The following is a 24,332-nucleotide window of genomic DNA, read 5'->3' as shown; positions in this document are numbered from 1 at the left end:
GAAAGAATGAGAAGAGACATCTTAACACACAACCTCAGTGCAATCCACTAATTACCATGGCATAAAGTCATTCCAACCCCATTACGTGAAAAATACCGTGGATTTGTTTAAGAAGCCTATTGAACAGATGCAAGAGTACGGAGGTCTTGGAGCAGAGCTCTGTACGTGCAGAGCAGCACACCCAGCACGTCCTCAGGCTCACGCTGCAGTTTAATAAAACCCAGTCTCAAATCCCAACCTCACAGCGCCGCCCTGCACCTGCCCACGCAGCCACAGTGCTGGGGGTCTGACCATGTTTGTGTGCCCGTGAAATCGGGGGAGATTCAGTGAAAAATTCGCTGCCTTTGTAGTTCTTGCTCTCAGCAGAAAGCATTCGCATATGCCCTGCGCCGATGGATCTCCCATGGGGACAGGGCACGTCTGAAACCCCTCAAATCCCTGCACAGGGGTCTGAACAAATCGGAGAACTGGGCAAATCACCAACCACAGGAAGTCAGCAAGGACAATTGCTGATTTTGCACCTGGGACACCTGGCTGTACAGACAGACTGGGGGATGAGATGCTGGAGAGCAGCTCCATGGAGAGGGATCAGGGGTTCTGGTGGATGGCAAGTTGAACATGAGCCACCAGTGTCCCTGGAGCCAAGAGGGCCCCGTGTCCTGGTGCACCCAGCACAGCACGGCCAGCCGGGCAGGGGGGATTGTCCCGCTCTGCTCTGCGCTGGGGCGGCCTCACCTGGAGCATTCACTGTGTGCAGGGCTGGGGACACAGGAGAAAAGGAGATAAAGCTACTGGAGAGTGTCCAGAGGAGGCTGTGAAGCTGGTGAAGGTTTGGAGGGGAAGCCGGATGAGGAGCGGCTGAAGTCCCTGGGTTTGCTCAGCTGGAGCGGAGCAGACTGAGGGCAGAGCTCATGGGCTGCAGGTTCCTCAGCAGGAGCAGGAGGGGCAGGGCTGAGCTCTTCTCTGTGACAGTGACAGAGCCCAGGGAATGGCAGCAGATGTGCCAGGGAGGGTCAGTGGGACATGAGGAAAAGGTTCTGCACCCAGAGGTGCTGGACACTGAACAGGCTCCCAGGGAGGTGTCACGGCCCAACCTGACAGTGTTCAAGAAGAGACTGGACAACGTCCTCAGACACACGGGGTGACCTGTGGGGTGTCCTGTGCAGGGACAGCAGTTGGACTCCATGATCCTGGTGGGTCCTTCCAGCTCAGGACATTCTATGAAACGCTGGTGTGAAGCCATTGCACAAGAACACCTGGGATAACTGCAGCAACCGAAGTATTTCACCCAGAGAGCAGCAATATTAATTTTATCACTACCAATGGACAAAACAGTAATGAAAAGATGGTTTCAGCTTCCAGAAGCACAGACACAGTTGGGGTAGGAAAGGGGAAGGTAATTGGAGGCTCACTTTTAAGGTTCTCTCTTTTGTGTCATGCCTACCCTCATTAATCTTTCTCTTTTGACAGGAGCTGACATCAGGCACGAGAAGCAAAAGCTCTGAATGTGGGAAAAGCGACGTGGAGCCCAGCAAAGAGCCATTTTGGAAGAGAAATAACGTCCAGAGAGGAATGTTGTGGAACCGCCTCTTTCATCCTTAGCAAATGTAACTTTTCTATTTCAAGTGATAAAAATGGCACATGATAAACACATGTGATAAAATGGCATTTCTATTAAAAAAAATAATCATATCCCCTAAAAGAAGTGTGATGAAATCTGGATTCTTCTTCTCAGCTCTACCACAGCTTGCCACGCTAATTTAATAAATGGAGATGGTCTTTATATAGTGCTGCTATCTAGAGAACAGGGGGGGTGCTAGAACTGCAAAGCGGGCCTAAAAATGGGCTGACACCCAGCCAAAAACCCTCTTGCCACAATTTGGCGTTTTCTTTCCCAAGGAGGGCAGTTATCTGCAGAATCCTGGTGTAGAGAGATGGGAGGAAATCCAAAATACAGCACTGATAGTGTTTATCAACACCTCATTTAGGGAGAAGCTGATTAATTTTTCCGAAGTTCCTGCGAGCGTTCAGGCTGCTATTTAAGGATGACGGCAGCTGTGTTGTGATCAGAGCTTGAGTTCTGCCACCCACATTGTCAGCTCCTCCAAATACTTGACTGGGTTTTATCAGCAGTGTTCTCATTATGTCTGAATCCAACATTTTAAATGATACTTACTGATGTTAAGTTTGAAAGAAGGTTGGTTTGGTTTTTGGCAGCGCCCAAATGAGATTAATTGAGCAGATCAGATGAAACAGGGAAAGATGCAATCCAAACCCAACCTTCTGGCTTGAGAAGTGCCTTAACTTGCATCAAGATGTATTTTTGCTTTCCTTTTTTATGCCATCTTTCTGCTTATAACCCCTTCCAATATCTCCATTGCATTATGAAATGGCAATTTAACCTGGTTTTGAAATCATGGATTGTTTTAGCCCAGAATTCCCTGAAATTTGTAATTCCTTTTCACTCAATCAAAACTCTCCCTATTGTCAGCGAGGCAGACATGGCAACAGATCCCCCCCAACAGAGCGCTCCTCTTCTTTAGATGTGAACACAAAGTCACCGGAGAACTTGCCAGCCAACAACAGACACTGCAGAATAACAATTCCACAGATGAACTATACATTCCCTTATTAGTTTACAAAATGCTGCGTGTCAGCACGCTACTGACCTTCTTGATGCAGTCATCCAGTTTTCTATGTTTCTAGCTATTAAAAATATTGGTGTAATTAAAGATTTCAAACGATTAACATACAAAAAATAGCTGGGCCCCAGCTTCCTGCGTCTGTTGACGCCGTATGTCTCAGAGAACACCCGTGCGTGGAAAGGCAATTGGGGAGGTGGAAAACGAGCTGCCAGGAACTCACCACAGTCTGTTTCTTCTGCAGCATTTCCAAATGCTCAACCAGCCCCTCGTCAGCCACGTCGAACGGCGTCTGGCCCTGGTGGTGTAGGAAGAGGAGAACACAGGACAGCGGAAATGGCAGGGTGTTAAAATTCAAACCCACTATTTCCCAGGGAAGAACAGAAGTGAACATGCTCCACATCCTCCCTCCCCAAACACTGAGTAACACAGAATCACAGAGTGGACTGGGTTGGAAAAGCCCTCAGAGATCATCCAGTCCAACCCTTGCTCCAACTCCAGTCCGTTCACCAGATCATGGCACTAAGTGCCATGGCCAATCTCAGTTTCAAAACCTCCAGGGCCGGTGAGTCCAGCACCTCCCTGGGCAGCCATTCCAATGCTGACCACTCTCTCTGCACAGAATTGCTTTCTCATCTCCAGCCTCAACTTCCCCTGGCAGAGTTGAAGCCCATGCCCCCTTGTCCTATTGCTGAGTGCCTGGGAGAAGAGCCCAATCCCCCCTGGCTAGAACTGCCCTTCAGGTCGTTCTAGAGAGTGCTGAGCTCACCTCTAAGCCTCCTCTGCTCCAGACTGAACAAGCCCAGCTCCCTCAGCCTCTCCCCATAGGGCTTGTGTTCAAGTCCCTTCCCCAGTCTTGTTGCTCTTCTCTGGACCCGCTCCAGCACTTCAATCTCTTTCCTGAGCTGAGGGGCCCAGAACTGAACACAATACTCCAGGTGTGGCCTCCTCAGTGCAGAGCACAGGGGAAGGATCACTGCCCTTGTCCTGCTGACCACACTGGTTTGGATACAGGACAGGACACCATTGGCCTTCTTGGCCACCTGGGCACACTGCTGGCTCATGTTGAGCTTCCTGTCCATTAGTCCCCCCAGGTCCCTTTCTGCCTGACTGCTCTCCAGCCACTCTGTGCCAGCTTGGAGCGCTGCAGGGGGTTGTTGTGCCCAAAGTGCAGGACCCGGCACTTGGCCTTGTTGAACTTCATCCCATTGGAATCGGCCCATTCTTCCAGTCTATCCAGATCGCTCTGCAGAGCCCTCCTGCCTTCCAGCAGCTCCACACTCCCTCCCAACTTAGTGAACAGACTCAGTTCACTCCAGAGCAGGGAAAGGCACATGGCAGCGATGGTGGTTTTGTGACCAGAGTAACCTTAATCTTACAATCACAGAATCATTTCAGTTGGAAGAGACCCTCCAGATCATCAAGTCCAACCATAATGTAACCCTGGCACTACCCCATGTCCCTGAGAACCTCCTTTCTGCATCTGCTCAACCCCTCCTTATACTTTGATATTAGCATAGTATTATGCACTCCAAGACTGTCTTTTCTCTTGTTTACTTCATCAGGATTACACTAAAAGAAGAAGACGCAGATCAGCCCCTTATTCCTTCTTACAGTCTTGGTCCTAAAGGTGAATCACCGCCCTTTTCCAGTAACACTTGAAATCTTTTTCTGCCTTCCTCCACAGAAGATATTATTACTTTTTTGCACTTTTAAATGCTTCAGTGAACACATTAAGAGAACTGCTCACCATGTAACTTTGTCATGGCATTGTATCAAGTGGCAGGTAATAAAGTTGACATAAAACACATTGCATATGTTGTGGCAACACCTGCGCGTACTGACCAGCTTGTTCCTGATGTCCATGTCGCACAGAGCCTCGGCCAGGATGGAACAAGCTTCCTTCACCCCCCAATGCGCAGCAGCATGGAGCGGGGTCCAGCCGTCATTGTCCTGTACATTCAGATTAAACCCAGCCTGGATCAAGAGCCTGAGGAAAGAAGGAATTGATTTGGAATCAGAGAATCATTTTGGTTGGGAGAGACCCTCAAGATCATTGAGTCCAACTGTTCCCCGCCCCTGGCACTGCCCCATGCCCTGAGAACCTCATGTCCGTCTGTCCAACCCTCCAGGGATGGTGACTCCAGCACTGCCCTGGGCAGCCTGTTCCAATGCCCCACAGCCCTTTGGGGAAGAAATTGTTCCCCACATCCAACCTCAACCTCCCCTGGTGCAACTTGAGGCCGTTTCCTCTGCTCCTGGCGCTTGTTCCTGGGGAGCAGAGCCCGACCCCCCTGGCTCCAAGCTCCTTTCAGGCAGTTCAGAGATCAGAAGGTCTCCCCTCAGCTCCTGTTCTCCAGCTGAACCCCCCAGCTCCCTCAACCGCTCCCATCACACTTGTGCTCCAGCCCCTCACCAGCTCCATTCCCTTCTCTCAACTCGCTCCAGCACCTTCATCATGATTTCCACCCACCCAAGACTGAGTTTTTTGACACAGAGAAGTTCACACTGTGAGCAACAGAGCAGGTAACGGTAGTTTCTTAACTTGTTTATTCACTTAAGCAACATCCCCCTGCTGTGCTTGTAACTGTAGCAGAAAAGGGCAGTAAATGAAAAACGTCTTTGCAGTAAAACCTGCTGGAATATACCTAATTGATAAGGTTCCCTTTTAGCAAGTCCTAAACTGGGAGAACGTCTTAATTTCTAACATGGCATTGGTGATGCAGCCTGAAGTCCTGCTCCAAAGGACCAGGGACAGCAGGGCCGCTCAGCCCCCAGCTCCGCGGTCAGAGCGCCTGCCAGCAAAAGGACAATGGGAACCGGAGCTCAGTCTCGGTTCTACCAGAGAGCAAGGCCACCCCGTAGGAACGGTCCACACGGAGACGACACCAGGACTGCCTGCGAAGAAGCAGCGACAATACTGTAGCTGACAGATGTGAAATTTGTACGTTAAATAACCCACATTCGGGTTAAACAACCCTAAATATATTTTTGTAGACCAGACCTCGCACAGTTAAAGCAAATGTCACCCAAGTGACCCCGCCTGGGAACACCCTCGCTTCACATTTACTGCTGGGCACCTTCCACCCACTCCCTTCAATATCAGAGCGCTCGTGTTCCACAGCATCTGGAGCTTCAATATTTAAAAGCAAAACAAAGAGAAGAGAGGCAATTGTAGTCTGAACCGTCCACGACACACGCACACCGGTACGCCAGCGTCGGGTGCGCGCACAGAGCAGCTCGTGTGTCAGTGCTGACTGTTATCCAAGCCGCTTAAATACTGAAGAATATCCCAGGGGAATTCTGCAAGTCTGGTGAAACCACTACTGAAAATTTCCATTGTGGGAAGTTCCACCATCCAGAGCCGCCCTACAGCAGCACAGGGGAAACCCAGCACGATCTCCGAATGGCACCCAGAGTTTTGGAACTCCTGCAGCTTTACACCCATGCGTTACTGTGCTAAATAAAACACAGTCATGTTATAGCAGCAGCGTGTTTCTCTGTGAAAGAAATGTTAAATTAGGTGCTGACTTTATGTTGATTTTCCAGCTGGCAAAAGGGAGGAGCACAGCTGCTGAGAGACTCAAGGTCACAGGCGAATCTCACATCTCATTTGGGAGTTAGCCGGCTCCTGGCTTTCAGCCCTTCGGTTTAAGTCACTGAAGCTTTGTATTTGAACTTACAGGGTGGCCATAAAATACACAAGAGTGAAACAATGTCAGCTCTCCACGAGATCTGTTTATCATGAGAACAATTAATGCCAAGATGTAGTTCAAACCTAAGGCAAAGAGTGAACGCAGCCCCCATTGAGAAATCCTGGAGATACAACCCTGCACTGAAAGTCCACGGGACCAACACCTCCAGTTCAGGAGATATTACATTTCTGATCCACATGAGCTGTGTTACGGTGCTGTTCTTGAGCACGGCACAGGCAGTTTATAACTCAACTATAAGCTCTAGTGAACCAACACAAATAGGAAACAACCAAATTATTAGAACTTGGTAAGAAACAGCTCTTACACATCAAGTCATTGCGGCTTAAAACTATGAAATTAAGGATGAAGATGGACAAAGGTTTCCAGAGGGGATTTTAATGTGGTCAATAGAGGAACATTGCTGATGCTTATGGGCAGCTCCACCCATACATACAGAGCAGAGAAGAATTATTGTTAGATACCTTAGTTTGACCTTACCTGTGAAAATATTAATACTTTATTGCTAGGAAACACTACATTGGGCAAGTTTATGTTCATAATAAGCTTGTTAGTGTTGGAGTGGTTAAAAGAACAGCTGTTGGAATCCCTGTGTCACTGCTGAGGCTGCAGGAGCATCGAGGGGCAGGGGACAGTCAGGAGGGGACACCACAGCACTGGTGGACACTGGGGTGTCTGTGATTGTCACACCGCGTGTATTGTCACTTTGTGTGCTGAGACTGTACTTCTATCCTCTAATACGTGTTAGTCCTAGAACTATAACAGTGAAAATTTAACCTATGTCTCAGTCTCTGAAATGCTTCTATCATTTAAAGGTATGAAAGAGAATCTTCAGGTCCTTACAGACTCCTAGGTGAGCCACTATGGCTGGGCACATACGGAGCCTTTTGAGAAGCAGCAGCCTGAAAATCTCAGTACGAAACAAATTCCTCTCAACTATAAAGCCAGATGTGGTCCTCATGGGAACGAGCCTTAATTCAACGCATCAGCTCTGGGAAGGAGCTCCCACCTCATGACTTCCGAATAGCCCTTGGCCGCAGCGACGTGAAGAGCCGTGGCGCCTGTCCGAGGCTGCTTTATGTCTTCAATCCTCCCGCTGTTCAGCCACTGCCGGGCATCCTGAAGCATTTGCTGTTCCTCTTCTTTTCTGGCCAGGTCTAGGTCTACACCTACAAAGGTGAAGCACAGGAGAGGAGATTATCAAGTGAAATCTCTTGTAAACATGTTAAATTCACCCTGTGTTTCATCTGCTATACTGCCCAACTGACTACTCACTGTGAACCAGTGGAAGGACTGAAATGACCAAGTAATGAACAGCCTAACAAACTGAATTAAATAGTGTGAGTATAATCTACAGTGAAGATTTGAAGTGATGATCCCAAGACGTCTCCTGCAGGAGCAGCACAACCCAACTCTTGTAGAGGACAATTTGCAAGCTGCCCGTACAGAGACCCCTGTACTGCACCAAGAGCCATTCGTGCCAGGAACACCCCAGGAAATACTTAGATAATTCCACTGAGCAGCACTGATAGATTGTGGCAAAGCCCAGTCTGAAATCATAAGAGATCTGCTGTAGATTAAACCAGACAAAGTCCATCAACACACACATCTGGTTTAACAGACATGGACTGTGGGGACAAGAGGGACACGTTTGACACCCCAGGAAACAGGCGCTGTGTGGAGAGGCCAGATGGGGCCAGTTGATGGGCTGTGACAATACCCACTAAACCAACAAGAAGCAAAAAACTATCCCAGACTTGTTTTCATAAGTGGAGTTTTCAAGATAAGGAGGTGATGTAAGGACAATATATCGACCAGAACAATTCGTTAACTCAGGAAAAAATATAAAGGAGAAGATAACAAATCTCAAAAATGAAGACAAGCAACTGTCCCTATGGATGAGGTCTCTCAATATAAGAATGACGTGATTCCCAATTAAATTATGGGGCATTAGGTTTGAAACAGAAGGAAACACTTATCAACTCAGAGTGTGAACTGCGAAACCCACTTGTGGCAGAATGCAACCCCCCCCTCCCTCCTTCGCTATGGAAGGAGTAGCCACATCACCCTCTCTCTGCTGTTTGAGGCCAACAGCTTCTTCTGTTTGGCCCCAGAGCCCCTGGTCAGGGCCGATAGGAGAGGGGAGCATGGAGGCGCCAGGTGTGGGGGATATTTGGAGGCTTCAGGGGCACCCACAGCCAGGGTGGGGGTGCAGAGAAGCTTCTGGAATGCCCACAGTCAGATCTGATCAGGCTATCAAAATGGGACTCTGGCTGAGGTTCCGCCCCCTGCTGCGGGTCTATTGGAGTTACGAGCTGAGCCGCTGCCCCCAGGAGCCACTGCCCCCCTGGGACAGAGACTCCGCTTGCCTTGCCACCATGGGTGTGAGTGAATTAACCCTCACAGCATTGCGAGTGTATCTCTTTCCGTGCACATTTGCACTTGTATTTATACTTTCCGTGCACAATACGAGCACGTGTATAAATTAATCCTCGCAGAATCGCGGGTGTATTTTCCTCCCGTGCTTGCACATAAGCACGTGTAATATTCCGTGCACATTTGCACGTGTATCTCTCCTTGCAGGACTGCGAGTGTATTATAAATTTACCCTCGTAGAATAGCGAGTGTACACTTTCCGTACTCAATACGAGTACGTGTATCCCTTTACAATAACCCCACGCCGTATCAGACAAGTGTGGACTCTGCCCGGACTCAGGGACGGCTCCGGTATCGTTTGGTGAAGCCACGTGCATGCACACTATGGACCTCCTGTTGTATCAGTTGCTGCCCCTTAATAATTTCCTCAACTGATATCCGAACCTGTATTCAAGTCACTTTGGAGTGCTAAACCCTGTTTCTCACCGGTTTAATAAAAGCTGTTTTGGGCCCTGTTGTCCCTTAAACGAACCTCGGGGTGCCTCCGTGACACCACTACCGCAGGATGTTGCAAGGATGAGAAATGCAGCACAAGGATCAGACCAATGTGCAGTTATTTAACGTCACGCAATCCGTGCCAGCAGTTCCCAAGAAGGGCTGCACAAGTTCAGGGAATAGAAGCCACGGGGGATTTGTGAGCACACAAAGTCCATCTGGCTCAGGAATTCCTTGAGGCGCAGTGGCCGGAGGCTGGGAAAACAGTTTTTGGGAGGGAATTGTACGTGCTTGTCCTGTTGTTGTGGTTTGCAGCAGGAATATGCTTTTAGCTATTGTTGAAAACAGGCTACAGAGCTGGATGGACGCTTACTTAAAGTTTATAACACATTTACCCCAGCAGTTACGATCCTTTTAAACTGTGTCAATGGGAAGCTTCTCGGTGGAGACAGATGGTTGTTTCAGGGCATCTTAGCAGGATGCCGCTAATGTGGCGAAGCAATGAAAAGGCCAAGCAGAATCCCAAGAAGTGGCAGGCAAAATAGCTGCAGTTGAGGCAGAATTACATGAAGAATTGCGTCCAGAGTCGGGATTTGTTTTCCCGCTGTCCAAACTGTGCCCGACTTCTCTCTGCAGCTGCTCTTCCTTGGATGCCCAGAAAGATACGGGTCTTTCATCAGCATAATTTGTCTCTTTTAAAGTGAGTATCAAGATCTGCACAGGGCAATAACATGGTTGAAACCCTGCAGGTTGGACATCCCAGTAAAACAACCGCTGACTGTACACACAGCTCTTTCTACATACCCGAGCAGACTCAATAAAGGAGAAGGGCTATTTAAGCTTATTTCCAAGTGGAGGGAAAAGGGAAACAAAATAAGAATAAGCTTGGCAGAAATACTATACTAGAAAGTGAAAAGTTTCTATTTACCAGAAGGAACGTGATCCCGCATCAATTTTCCAAGAGGAACAGTAGCAGATAAAAGCAGCTCTCAGATGGACAGCTACAAACTCACCATGGAGCAGTAACACGGTTGACAAAGTAGCAAGAGACTGATCTTTTCCTAACTGTATCTGAAAATACCTCTAAAAATAAAGCAACCGGCATGGGCCAAACAGAATACATCTGTTAGAGAGGACTGGATTCAATCCAGCATGCAAACAACCCCAGCACCAACCTGCAGTCATCAAATAATCTAGACTGGAAAGAATCTTTGGGGGTCTGTAGCCCAAATCCCTGCTCGGAGGAGGGTAAATGAAACCCAGATCAGGTTGCTCAGAGCTGAGTTTTGACCACGTCCAACGAAGGAGATTCCACAAGTTCCTTGGGTGTCTGTTCCAGCACTTTCCTGGGAAACATTTTCCACCATATACGTATATATGTACACACAGGCAGTCAGAACATCCCTTGTTCAAACCCATGACTCTTCCCCCTCGCCCTGAGCAGAGCCCAGTTCCTCTGGCTCTACAGCCTCCCTCCAGGTGGGAGAGGACGGCAACCAGATCCCCGTCAGCTTTCTGTTCTCCAGGCTAAATGCCAGTCCATACATCCAGACACATCCAGCGGGGATGGGTCAGTCCGTATCAGCTCAATGCACCTCAGTTCAGCATTTCCCATGCAGCTGAGATAAAATTAATCCTTCAAAACCATTCTTGATGGACTTCACAGATAGGGTTTAAATTTCTTCTGTGTATGCACAGACACCTAACTACTCACAGATTAATTTCATGAGTATGAAGAAAAGTTTCATAAAATCACAGAATAGTTTGGGTTGGAGGGACTTTCCCAGCTCCCCCAGTGCCACCCCTGCCATGACAGGGACATCTTCACCAGCTCAGGTTGCTCAGAGCCCCGTCCAGCCTGGCCTGGGATGTCTCCAGGGATGGTTCATCCACCACCTCTCTGGCCAACCTGGGCCAGGCTCTCACCACCCTCAGGGCCAACAATTTCTTATACAATCACAGAATCATTTAGGTTGGAAAAGACCCTCAAGATTATGGAGTCCAACCAGAACCCACCCCTGGCACTGCCCCATGTCCTGAGAACCTCATGTCCGTCTGTCCAGTCCTCCAGGGATGGTGACTCCAGCACTGCCCTGGGCAGCCTGTTCCAATGCCCCACAGCCCTTTGGGGAAGAAAAGTTTCCTAATATCCAATCTTCCTCATGCCTAGCCTGAATCTCCACTCCTTTAGTTTAAACCCATCATCCCTGTTTATGCTGATGAAGCATTTCTTAATTATAACACAAGTTACGCTGCCCAAGACGTCTCTCCTAGCAGGGACGTTTTTGCAGGGGCAGCACCGAGCGCAGCCCCTCAGCCAGATGTCCCTGATGAGAAAGGGGAACAGCAGAGCAGATGGGCTGCAAGAGATGTCCAGGGAAGATCAGGGTAAAGCAGGTCTCTCCAGGTCAGATATACTCATTTCCCAGCTCCTTCTCTTCTTGGCAGGGCTATAAATCTCACTTCTGTATTATCACGACTTAGTGAAACAAGACCTTCCATCGATACCAGAGGCCAGAATTAAATCTCACTTTAAAAGCAAACAGATCTAATGAATCAGCCTGCAGTGCTGTGGTGTCTCGCTTCGCAGAATCCTGCCAAGGACAGAGACTGCAAACCTGCATCTGTTCCACTGTGCTCCTACCAAAGCAAAATCTGTCTCCGCCCCTTGGGCCAGACTTCAAATCTCTTCACCTATAGACAGCAAGCCAACAGAACTCTCTTTAGAAGCTCCCAGAGGTCTGACGGTCATGTATTTGATTTACCAGTGCTGATTTACCTTGTTTCTTCACTTGCTCCAGCAGCAGGTCCTTCATGGCCGCCTCCTCCGCGATGTCGGACGGGACTTCGCCTTCGCTGTTCACAGCAGCCACGTTGGCCCCGTGACTGATCAGGTACCTACGGGAGCGAGACCCAAAACTCTTGGTTATACTTGCTGTCTCTTCTTTCATATGCATTTCATGTTTGTACTCACTAGATCTACGGCAGGCCACAGAATCTCATTTGATTACGTCCAAACCGAGCCCAACATTTCACGTTGTAAACAACAAAAGCACAAGACAAGGCTCTAATTGTGAGTTGAGTCACAAGCAGTTACTTTTATCTACTCCATCTTTCATCAGACAGGATGCAAGGAACAGAAACGTAAGATCTGAAGAAAAGGCAATGATGCTGTTGGCGTATGGGTGCCTCTGGAGCCCAGAACAACACATCTCTCCCTCAAAAGTCTCCACACAACTGCACAGGCACGGCTGCGGTGAGAAAACGTAGCTGCTTTGCAAAGCCTCAAAATAACGGTGAGCACTTGCACAGTCCCTCTTTGAATTGTTTTATAGCACGCTGTGTATCTGCTATTCGGTGTTTACACTAGAATAGCTATCTATGTGTATTTACACTAACATATATTTTGTAAGGAGACAGAATTCTTTTCAGTGAGAGGAATAAAATCCCAAATCGCACTTAGAATTCTGCACGGGCTCCCCGTGACGGCAGCGCAGGGTCAAGATGCTCAGCAGCACCAGAGCTGGCCTTCGTTCCATTGCTCCGTATGAGCGCACCCGCCAGCCGCCGTGTTTCCCTTGCGCTCGGCGTTTTAGCTCAAGTATCTAATGAATCATAAGTCACTGTAATGGGATCAGCAAAAGGTGACCAGTTGCAGGATCCACCTTAACCCTCACAAACTGAGGATTCAGTACCAGAAATCCATCTGTTTTAAGCATTGCTTCCCAAAATGTTGCGTAAATCTCAGAGCATCCATTGCCTGGGTAGCTGCTCCGAAGAGGAAGATGTGATGAGTGTTATAAACACCCCGGATAGCCCGAAACTCACTCACTCTGCTATGTTCAGATAGCCGCAGGACGCCACCGCGTGCAGAGGGGTCCAGCCCTCGTTGTCCTGCTGGTTCACGTTGGCTCCGTTTTCTACCAGGAACTTCACCATGTCCAGGTTCTCATCTATACAGGCCTGAGAATGGGAGGGAGGGATGGAAAAGGGAAGGAAGGGATGGAAAAGGGAAGGAAGGGGGGGAAAAGGAAGGAAGGGGGAGGAAAGGAAGGAAGGGGGGAAAAGGAAGGAAGGGGGGAAAAGGAAGGAAGGGGGGAAAAGGAAGGAAGGGGGGAAAAGGAAGGAAGGGGGGAAAAGGAAGGAAGGGGGGAAAAGGAAGGAAGGGGGGAAAAGGAAGGAAGGGGGAAAAGGAAGGAAGGGGGGAAAAGGAAGGAAGGGGGGAAAAGGAAGGAAGGGGGGAAAAGGAAGGAAGGAAGGAAGGAAGGAAGGAAGGAAGGAAGGAAGGAAGGAAGGAAGGAAGGAAGGAAGGAAGGAAGGAAGGAAGGAAGGAAAAGGGAGGAAGGAAGGAAGGAAGGAAGGAAAAGGGGAAAAGGGGAAAAGGAAGGAAGGAAGGAAGGAAAAGGGGGGAAGGAAGGAAGGAAGGAAGGAAGGAAGGAAGGAAGGAAGGAAGGAAGGAAGGAAGGAAGGAAGGAAGGAAGGAAGGAAGGAAGGAAGGAAAAGGGGAAAAGGAAGGAAGGAAGGAAAAGGGGAAAAGGAAGGAAGGAAGGAAGGAAGGAAAAGGGGAAAAGGAAGGAAGGAAGGTGGGGAAAGGAAGGAACGGGGGTAAAGAAAGGAAGAGGGAGAAAGGAAGGAAGGTGGATGAAGGAAGGAGAGGGAAAGGAAGGAAGGAGAAGGAAAGGAAGGAAAGGGGGAAGGAAAGGAAGGGGAGGAAAAGGAAGGAAGGGGGGGAAAAGGGAGGAAGGGGGAAAAAACAAAGGCATTGGTGTTAAATCAATCACACAAGCTCCATTTGCAGTTCATCAGTAGCAGGGAACTCCTGGGCTGAACTTCCCGCACTGTGGACCAGCACAGCTCAAAGCTTCAGGCAGCAGGAAGTCGGGAACTAAAATAAATTAACTTCAGCGCTTGCAAAAATTAATTGTAAGTCCGAGAGTCCCCAGGCGGGCACCCTGTGGATTTGCCCCAGCTTTCCTTCCCACCAGCACATCTGTCTCCCTCCTCTCTCCCACACTGATTTCAACCTGGAGCGGGACGCACTGTACACAGATATATCTGCATTAGGATCAGGTATGGCATCCAGCTCCTCTAAGCAAGGTGTGATGTTGTTCCCTCAAATTATCAATGAAATAACATGACAATGAACAAAATGAGCTACCATTAGTGATAGGGGTGAGCAGGGAAAGCTCGAGCTCACGACGCCCGACTGAAGCCAATCATCCATATCCTGGATGTTGCCCTTTACAGATGTAACCATAGCAAAAGCAGAATTTTAAAGCAGTTAATAACTTCTTTGTTCAGCAGTATTTATTCACTTTGCCGTGTATAACAAAGCACGAATTTCTCTGTTAGCTCTACAGACCCCATGAGCTACTGAAGAGAACGACAACCCTTCATTAGCCGCTGCATTAATTGTGCGGCCTGTTTTTGCAGAGACCTGCTCGCTTTGAAGCGCCAGAAGAAAACCCAGCTAGATTTTCAAGTCTCAGCGCTTGTGTTGGGTGGAATTCTTCCCTCCTCAAATTCCTGGCTCCAGCACGCTCCACATGGCATTTCCAGTTCACTGGAGGCTGCTATTTAAGGATGAGCTGGGAATTTAATACATAGGTCCAAACGCACGTGGCCCAGCCGAGGAGCACCGAGCATGGCCAGGAGGCAAAGGGACCTTTACTGTGTGTCCATCGTGGGCAGAAACCCAGGAGGGAATCCAGAGAGGGAATCAGCTTGGGTGAAATTGCTCTGAAATCACAGTACTTGATTTTTTTACATAGCTTGATGTGGGACATCTATCAGTTACAGTGGTCTGATGACTTCCAGATGATTGCCCTTCTAAAACGAGCAATGCTGACTATCCATTCCTATCCTAGTAATGAAAATGAGGAAATTGTCTTTAACCAACACCTCCCTGCAAAAAGGGACAATCCTACGTTATCCAGCACATCAATGTACGCTGCACTGCCCGTGTCCCACACCAGCACATCCACCTCTTGCTATTTCTGCTCCAAGTGCAAATCCCAAACCAGCCTTTCACCCCGCAAACACAAACTCCTACACCTGCTGGCAGTGTCTGCATGCTCCCTTGCTCTGTTTAGATTGGTTTAACCTTAATCTGTGCCAGACAAGCTCAATTCTAGAAACAGTTTAACTTCAGGGACTGCCCCTGGACTGGATCACCCACCCTCAGGCACAAATCAGCTTCATCCCATAAACTCAGCACTAAGGTCCCTTCGATTATTTCAGGTCCTAGAGCTGGGGAAAAACAAAGCAAATTAAAGAGACTGAAGAGCATCACACTGGGGTTGGAGGGGTCCCAGGTCCAAGTGCGGTGGGTAAGACACAACCAGGTCTGCGCAAAGCGGACGCAAACCAGGTCCTACCACCAGCCTCAAGAGAAAGGTTTGGTCTTTGGTTCTCCTTTAATTTGATCATCTGGTCCAATCACCTGCTCAAAGCTGGGCTTAACCTGCTGTTAGACCAGGCCTGCTCCAGCCAGGTTTTACTGTCTGCAAGGATGGAGACTCCAGCAAATGCAGGAGGAAGGTCAAGTATCCAATGCACACAGAGCTGGACACGGGAACAGAGGAACATAATGATCCCCTTTCAGTTCAAGGAGCAACTTTTTTGGGAATTCGAGTCCAAGTCTGCAAAATTCAGATCTAATCTCTGTGTTATTGCCACTCACATTTATTGATATACACTTGAAATTTTCCCCCCAAAACATCCCAAATAAATTACACTTCCAAGCTTATTGATGAGTTATTTTATATTTGGGAATGCAAACATTAAATAGAACTTCTAAAATCAAACTAACTTCACCTAAAAGTGTGTTGCTCTGTGAATGGCCAAGACAAGCTGGCCCATGCTGTGGCTGCTTCTGAGCACAATCACATCTGGATCCAGTGCAGGGCCTCAGGGGTCAGTGCTGGGGCTTGCACTCAATATATTCATCAATGATTTGGATGAGGGAACAGAGTGACTGTCAGCAAGTTTGCTGGTGACACCAAGCTGGGAGGAGTGGCTGACACTGGAAGCTGTGCTGCCATCAGAGACCTGGACAGGCTGGAGAGTTGGGCAGGGAAACATTTAATGAAATAGAACAAGGGCAAGTGTAGAGTCTTGAATCTGGGCAGGAACAACCCCAGGTTCCAGTGTAAGTTGGGGAATGAGCTATTAGAGAGCAGTGTAGGGGAAAGGGACCTGGGGGTCCTGGGGACAGCAGGGTGACCATGAGCCAGCACTGGGCTCTTGTGGCCAGGAAGGCCAATGGTACCTGGGGTGGGTTAGAAGGGGGTGGTCAGTAGGTCAGAGAGGTTCTCCTGCCCCTCTGCTCTGCCCTGGGGAGACCACACCTGGAATATTGTGTCCAGTTGTGGCCCCTCAGTTCCAGAAGGACAGGGAACTGCTGGAGAGAGTCCAGCGCAGCCACCAAGATGCTGAAGGGAGTGGAGCATCTCCCGTGTGAGGAAAGGCTGAGGGAGCTGGGGCTCTGGAGCTGGAGAAGAGGAGACTGAGGGGGGACTCATTCCTGTTTACAGATATCTAAAGGGGGAGTGTCAGGAGGATGGAGCCAGGCTCTTCTGGGTGACAACCAGTGACAGGACAAGGGGCAATGGGTTCAAACTGGAACACAGGAGGTTCCACTTAAATCTGAGAAGAAACTTGTTCCTGGTGAGGGTGTCAGAGCCTGGCCCAGGCTGCCCAGGGAGGTTGTGGAGTCTCCTTCTCTGCAGACATTCAAACCCGCCTGGACACCTTCCTGTGGAACCTCAGCTGGGTGTTCCTGCTCCATGGGGGGATTGCACTGGATGAGCTTTCCACGTCCCTTCAACCCCTCACATTCTGGGATTCTGGGATCTGCCTGACTACAGAATTTTAGGCTCAAAGAAGAGTTTTATCAGCATGGCCCTGACAAAGCAGCCGGGCAGACATTTCGTGCCTGTGCACACTTACTGCTCTGCTGGGTTTGAGTGTTACCCGCAGTTTGCGTGTAAATGTAAATTTAGACTCAAGAAAGGCTTTATATTGTGAGCTTTGTGTGTATTTGATAGGGAATTATATTTACATTGTTTATTGTTTTAAGCACCCAAATACACCCACTACGCCTGCACACGCTGGAATCGGCCAAGAGAAAACACCAGCTCTTGTTCAATCCCCTGGATATTCTGCACCCTAAAATTAAACATCTGTTTAATGCACAAAAGAGCCCCCAAACCCTTTCTTTTCCATTTTCTCCTGTTACTGGCCCTGTTGCTCTGCCGGTCCCTGTCTCGTGTGGTTCCTACGGAACGCACGCTAGAAACAGGAGGGATAACGGCATCAAACCCCACCTGTCCTCCCCAGCAATCGGCTGTAACTGGACCCTCTTGGCTGCCGAGGAGATAAAGCGGTGACAAAGTGACAAAAGCTCACAACAGCAGGCGCTCGGTCGCTTCCCCGAGGGCACCGTAACCCATTTCAGCCTCGCTCGGTGCGTTTGCCACCAAGAAAGATCAAGCGCAGGGGTGCATTAAGTCCTTAGTGGAGCAGCAATGTGTTCTTTAATATCTAAGAGTAATAACTCGCTCCGAAGTATCACAAGCTGCTGTTGGAGTTCTGCGATCGAGCAACGTGACACATCAGAATAGAAAAGAGCACAGAGCTGAGTAACACCAATGGGTTTGTAAAGGGCTGCGTTGACACTGGTGAGCGTGACTTCTGGCCCACCTTGAATATCGAAACGCAAGGATTTTTCGCATTTTTGTAATATTGTGTAATACTAATTATACTGGCCAAGGTTTTAAACAGTGGGGTGGGGAAGGAGTTACAGAAAATGGGATTCGGCAAACAGAGGTGCTGAACAAGCCCCATTTAGTCCTGAAAATCTCAGTGTCTCATGCACCGAACTATCAGGCATTGGATTATTCGCATCATTTTTCCAGTCACACACTCTGAAAGAAAACTATGCTTATATCTTAATATGCTATGGCATATTTAAGACACCTTGGAGCAATAACTTTGAGGCCAACAATTGGATTAATGAGTACAAGTGGTAATTTCTAAAGACCTTTTGAATTTTAAGAACATTAGAAATCACACATGAAAGAGTTAGGGCAGATTAAACAGCAGCTTTTAGGGGCTGCAATGTATTTCTGTGTATACTTTTAAAGTATTGAAGTGCTGGAGCGGGTCCAGAGAAGAGCAACAAGAGTGGGGAAGGGACTTGAACACAAGCCCTATGGGGAGAGGCTGAGGGAGCTGGGCTTGTTCAGTCTGGAGCAGAGGAGGCTTAGAGGTGAGCTCAGCACTCTCTAGAACGACCTGAAGGGCAGTTCTAGCCAGGGGGGATTGGGCTCTTCTCCCAGGCACTCAGCAATAGGACAAGGGGGCTTAAACTTAAATTTAGGCTGGAGAGTAGAAAGCAATTCTGTGCAGAGAGAGTGGTCAGCATTGGAATGGCTGCCCAGGGAGGTGCTGGACTCACCGGCCCTGGAGGTTTTTAAACTGAGATTGGCCATGGCACTTAGTGCCATGATCTGGTCAATGAACTGGAGTTGGACCAAGGGTTGGACTGGATCATCTCTGAGGGTTTTTCCAACCCAGTCCATTCTGTGATTGTGTATTAACCGATTAACACTTACACGTTATCACAGAATTCATATTTGCACACACATTAATGATATTAGTTATTTCATACCCGACTTGATTTTATCAAGCTACAAATTCAAGAACCAAAATCCGCACGGTTCAGAAATCCCCAGGGCACACACTTTCCCACCTAAAATCCCTGTGAGTCCTGATTGCTCCAGAAAATCCCTGTTGTATATTTTATTGTGTGTATCTGCAAAATTCAGCACTGCAAAACACAAGAAAAACACATTTGCTGAGATTCAGAGGATAAATTTCACCTTCTGGCCAAGCAAAATGGGTTACCTGAGGTTACCGATAGGAAGTAAACGGGGTAGATGTGTCCTCCTTTAAGTACTATTAATCCTCCAACCTTAAATTTAGGAGAGTGGTTAAGTTTAGTAACCTGAGAGGCTCCATCGCTATGCGAAGTTCTCCTCTTGTATTCGATGCAGCGTTCCTTGGGAACGTTTTAAGAATAACTACAGTAATATTACAAAGCAAACTCCTGCCCCTCCAACCCCAATGGGAGGAAAGAAAGCCACAAAGAGTCGGTGGAGAAGTAACAGCGACTTTTTGGTGGGTGGTTATTTAACATGAGGAAACGCTCCCTCCACTAAACTGCCCTTGAAATTTGCTTTGCACGAAGAAAAAGCGGACGTGCTTAATTTTTAGGCGCTGTTAACCCTCAGCTTGGTTACACACACAGAAGATGCTAAAAGTGAGGTTAACTACAGAGCACAGTTTTGTCTCTAAATTCTTAATTCCTTCTTTATGTTGTCTCTCTGTAAAAGATACAATAGGACCTTCAAGGCGATGCGATGGGGCGGGGGGACACAGCGAGGATCCCTCTCTCTAACCAGAGATGTGATCTCCTGCCATCCTTTGTCTCTTGGCAGCCGGGTTGCTCTGGGCACTCCGTACGGCACCGACACCCGACGGTTTTAGCCGGTGTGGACACAGAGTGCGGCCAGCGCCCAGAATTACCCGCTAACCTCCCAGAAAGCTGGCTCGTTGTGTTTTAATCCCCGGCATCGCTGGGCAAGGCTCCATCGCCGGGCAAGGCTCCATCGCCGGCTCCCGCTGCTCCTCAGCCCCTGGCAGGGGACCAGCATTTCGCGGTTTTTCCATAGGGAGGAAGTGCTCAGTTTCTAAAATTTGCAGATACGGCATATTAGCTTCCCCCTCTTAGATAACAGGTGTAGCCCTTTGCAGCCACTGTATTTATTTATATTGTGTTTTACCAGTAGCTGCTGCCAAGCCATTCTTCTTTCAAGCATGAAGTTTACATTACAGTAACGAAACGGGGGACACCAGGAAACGTTACAGAACAACGCTGCAAAAACTCCGCTCGTCTGGCAAGGCTCGTTCAACAACCAGACCCAATCTGATCCTTATCTTGAATGAAGCCTCGTTGTTATAATGGTATTGTTAGTGTTTGCCCCTTCCTCAGAACACACGAGCATCATCGAACTTGTGATGAGTGCCAGCAACGCAACGGCTCCAACGGCCCGGGGAGGTTTTGGTTTGCAGATCTCCGGGGAGAGACAGGGATGGGACCATCAGGAGTCCGAGGAGCAACATGGGATGGGACTGGAGGGTTCAGAGGACCGAGAATCGAGCTCCAACAAGGTGTAAACAGTAAAATACTGCTCACTTTCTAGGGGGCGCATTTAGCAAAACTCCAGCATATGATTGATGCTACACTCCCACTATATGCAGGATGGCAGGGAGGGAATGAAACCACTCCATGAATTGCTAAGAAATGACTTGGGATCAGCTAAGTGAGAAGAAAACAAACCAACCACACCACCTTTTTGCCTCTACGTGGAGAAGGGGGGATGGCTACAAACCCAGCAGAACGCATAAGCCACGGTAGTAACTGCACACCAGCAGTGCTGTCACAGGCGCCCACACTAAGGCAACTTTTCTTTACAATTTACCCAGTATTTCAGTAGTTTAACATATTAATAAATACACAAACAACGCTCAGTGCAACCGTTTGCAGCAGAACAGCTCTTGCCAGCGCTGACGAGCTCCCCAGCTGCCGTTCACCGGCACAACCGGCAGCGCCGCGTCCAGCCGCACATGGACCAGCCGCACACTTGGCCGAGAGCTCCTTGCGCTTCCAAACGCAGCCCCATTGAGGAAATGTTTAGTTTACAAACCGTATGTCACATCACCCGGTGTCATACGAGCATGGAATAAAATAGCAGCAGCGTGCATACAAGAGCTTAGAATCAAAGTCAGCCGGGAAACCTGTAATAACCACTGTGGGTTTAATTGTGGTTGTATTGAATTCCCTGGTGCTGCCTCCTCGGCTGGTCAGGATTTGAGAGACAGAGCATTTTCTCGAAGTGGAACAAAGATGCAAGAAGGGAAAAGAAGAAAGGGCGATGTGTTTGGCTTCTGTGCTCCATGTTTCTACTACAAATGTATCAGTCTGGTGACAGAACCCCATCTCAGTGACTTCTCTGTGCAGAACAGTGACAATCTCGTCATCTCACCATGTTGGATTCTCAGGCAGCAATGGTTCCCACATGGAAATCATACTCGGCAGCTCCACTCGTCACATGCGAATACAATAAATAGACTCAGACATGGGCTGGATTTTTAAATTGAGTATCAGGCAATAGAGGCCATGCTACATCTCCTCTTGATCACTCCAGTATCCATCTCTTGAGCCGTCCAGGAGTGAGGTACCTCCTGGCCTGTGCAAGATGCTGCTGTTAAATCAGATCGCTCATGGAACCCTCACTCTTAATTCTTTTACCAGATTCTCCTCCAATCCAGAGATCAAGTCCTGACACCATCTTCAAAGCTCTTTATACATGCAGCTCTCTCCTGACATGGTTTGTATCCATCCCTTCCATCACTGATCTCAATTGCTGTAACTATTAAGTCGAAGTATTAACAAACACTTCTCAGCATCTTCCATACAACCCCACATCTATGGCATGGGATGTGTGCACTGAGCTGCAGGACTCGTCTCCATAGACTCAGAGAATCATTTTGGTTGGAAAAGCCCCTCAAGATCATAGAGTCCACCTGTGTCCCCACCCCTGGCACTGCCCCATGCCCTGAGAACCTCATGTCCGTCTGTCCAACCCTCCAGGGATGGTGACTCCAGCACTGCCCTGGGCAGCCTGTTCCAATGCCCCACAGCCCTTTGGGGAAGAAATTGTTCCCCACATCCAACCTCAACCTCCCCTGGTGCAACTTGAGGCCGTTTCCTCTGCTCCTGGCGCTTGTTCCTGGGGAGCAGAGCCTGACCCCCCTGGCTCCAAGCTCCTTTCAGGCAGTTCAGAGATCAGAAGGTCTCCCCTCAGCTCCTGTTCTCCAGCTGAACCCCCAGCTCCCTCAGCCGCTCCCATCACACTTGTGCTCCAGCCCCTCACCAGCTCCGTTCCCTTCTCTCCACTCGCTCCAGCACCTCAAGGCCTTTCTTGGTGTGAGGGGCCAAAACTGTCCCCAGGATTGGCGGTTTGTCCTCCCCAGGTCCCAGCACAGGTTCGGTCACTGCCCTGGCCCTGCTGGCCACACCAGTGCTGGTCCCAGCCAGGATGCTGGTGGCCTCTTGGCCACCTGGGCACTCTGGCTCATGTTCAGCTGCTGTCACCAACACCCCCAGGTCCTTTTCCAGCTGCTCTTCCCCAGTCTGCAGCATTCATGGGGTTGTTGTGACCCAAGTGCAGGACTCGGCACTTGGCCTTGTTGAACCTCAGACAGCTGGCCTCAGCCCAATGACCTAGCTGGTCTGGACCCCTCTGTATGGCCTTCCCGCCCTCCAGCAGATCAACTCTCCCACCCAGCCTGGTGTCATCCACAAACTGACTGAGGGTCCACTTGATCCCCTTGTCCAGATTGCTGATAAAGAGAATAAACAGAAATGGTCCCGATACTGAGCCCTGGGAACACCACTTGTGACCGCCAATGGGATTTGTCTCGGTTCACCACAACTCTTTGGGCCTGGCCCTCCAGCCAGTTCTTTACCCATCGCAGATGGCCAGGTCACGAGCTGCAGCTTCTCCAGGAGATGCTGAGGGATACGGTGTCACGGGCTTCACTGAAGTCCAGGCAGACAACATGCACAGCGTTTCCCTCATCCACTAATTAGGTCACCTTGTCACAGGAGGAGATCAGGTTGGTTAAACTGGACCTGCCTGTCATAAACCCATGTTGTCTGGGCCTGAGCACCTGGTTGTCCCATTCATGCCACATGATGGCGCTCAGGATGATCTTCCGTGCCATGACCTTTCCAGGCACTGAGATCACTCTGACACCCCGGATCCTCCTTCTGGCCCTTGGGTGTCACATTTGCCAACCTCCGGTCAGCTGGGACCTCCCTGTTTGGCCATAGGGCAGTTTGCCCAGGAAGCCACCCCATACTTCCATACAGTCAAAGAGCTGATATTTTAGATGCCGAGATACTCAGAGCAGGGAACATCTGCAACTGTTTAAGGAGCACTCAGCTCCCAACGACAGCGTCAGTCAGACGAAGAACGGGAACATACACACCACTGAATCACCGCACTTGGACACAACCTTGGGAGGCTTCTAGTCGAGTGCTTCCTGCTCACGGCAGGGTCTACATGGAATTCCCCTCAGCTTTCTAGGTTGTGGATACGTGTATGTGTACACATGTGCATATATATATATATATATATATACACACATATATGCAAACACACTCATATTTGTTCTTTGTAAATCCCAGGGACTCTACAGTTGTGGGGAAGGACAGGAAACCCAGATTTGTGCTGTGTCTGCAGCCATTCTGATCCAGAGCTGACTCACTCCATTGCTCAGATGCTTTATGTACCCGAGCCTCTAGCTTTGTCCTCCTGGATGATGTTCTCATGCTGCAAACCTGACCCAGACTCATTCGGGTGGCAGAGGCTGCACCACCCACGAGCTACAAAAGATTCTCTATTAGATATGGGCTGACAAAAGTGGGGTTTGTTCCTACAAACCAAGCACACCCTTTCCTAACACAACCAGTGGGACCATTTTTGACAACATCAGACAGATCCACACCACGCTCTGACTGATTAAAAGGTTTTCTTTGGGCTAAACGAAGAGCCAGAGAGTTACTGCAGTGAATACAGGCCATAAAAAGCACTAAAAGCAGAATATTATCCATGTACATGCAAACAGTCTTGAATTCGACGCAAGACCCCCCACAACAGGTTAATCAGGCTTAAGTCCAGGTTGCCAGGTCCCTCCTGTCCCAGCCATTCATTCCTGCACCTTGCCTTGCACAAGACCTTTTTCATCCACATTTTCCAAGTGTAAAGGGACAGATGCATCCAGAGAGTGTTGCCTGTCTAAGCTGGGTGGGATGTCACCCTCACAGTACCTGTCCTTTCCCACTGCCTGCAGATAAACCCATTGAGCACAGGGTGGGATGAATCCAAACCTCAATGATTTACCAGCAGAGAAACCTCCACGAGCCCAGATTTACGAGGTCACTCCTTAACCTGACGCTGGAGATGGTTTTCTT

General features: G+C 49.0%; 1 protein-coding gene across 7 annotated transcripts in view; it reads right to left on the bottom strand.

The window, feature by feature from the left end:
- The window catches only part of PPP1R12B (protein phosphatase 1 regulatory subunit 12B), a 127,432-nt gene that overhangs the window by 80,104 nt on the left and 22,996 nt on the right, over window positions 1-24,332 (bottom strand). For all 7 annotated transcript variants that reach the window (XM_071817798.1, XM_065854419.2, XM_065854412.2 and 4 more), the window contains exons 2-6: window positions 13,059-13,189; window positions 12,006-12,124; window positions 7,365-7,524; window positions 4,488-4,632; window positions 2,866-2,940 (exon numbers count right to left, since the gene is read on the bottom strand). In XM_071817798.1, the coding sequence (XP_071673899.1) occupies window positions 2,866-2,940; window positions 4,488-4,632; window positions 7,365-7,524; window positions 12,006-12,124; window positions 13,059-13,189 (630 nt within the window). The remainder of the gene's footprint in view (window positions 1-2,865; window positions 2,941-4,487; window positions 4,633-7,364; window positions 7,525-12,005; window positions 12,125-13,058; window positions 13,190-24,332) is intronic.

Source organism: Patagioenas fasciata, chromosome 21 (genome assembly GCF_037038585.1).
Source record: "Patagioenas fasciata isolate bPatFas1 chromosome 21, bPatFas1.hap1, whole genome shotgun sequence".
NCBI classification, from domain to species: domain Eukaryota; kingdom Metazoa; phylum Chordata; class Aves; order Columbiformes; family Columbidae; genus Patagioenas; species Patagioenas fasciata.
This window is presented reverse-complemented; position numbering and strand designations above follow the sequence as displayed.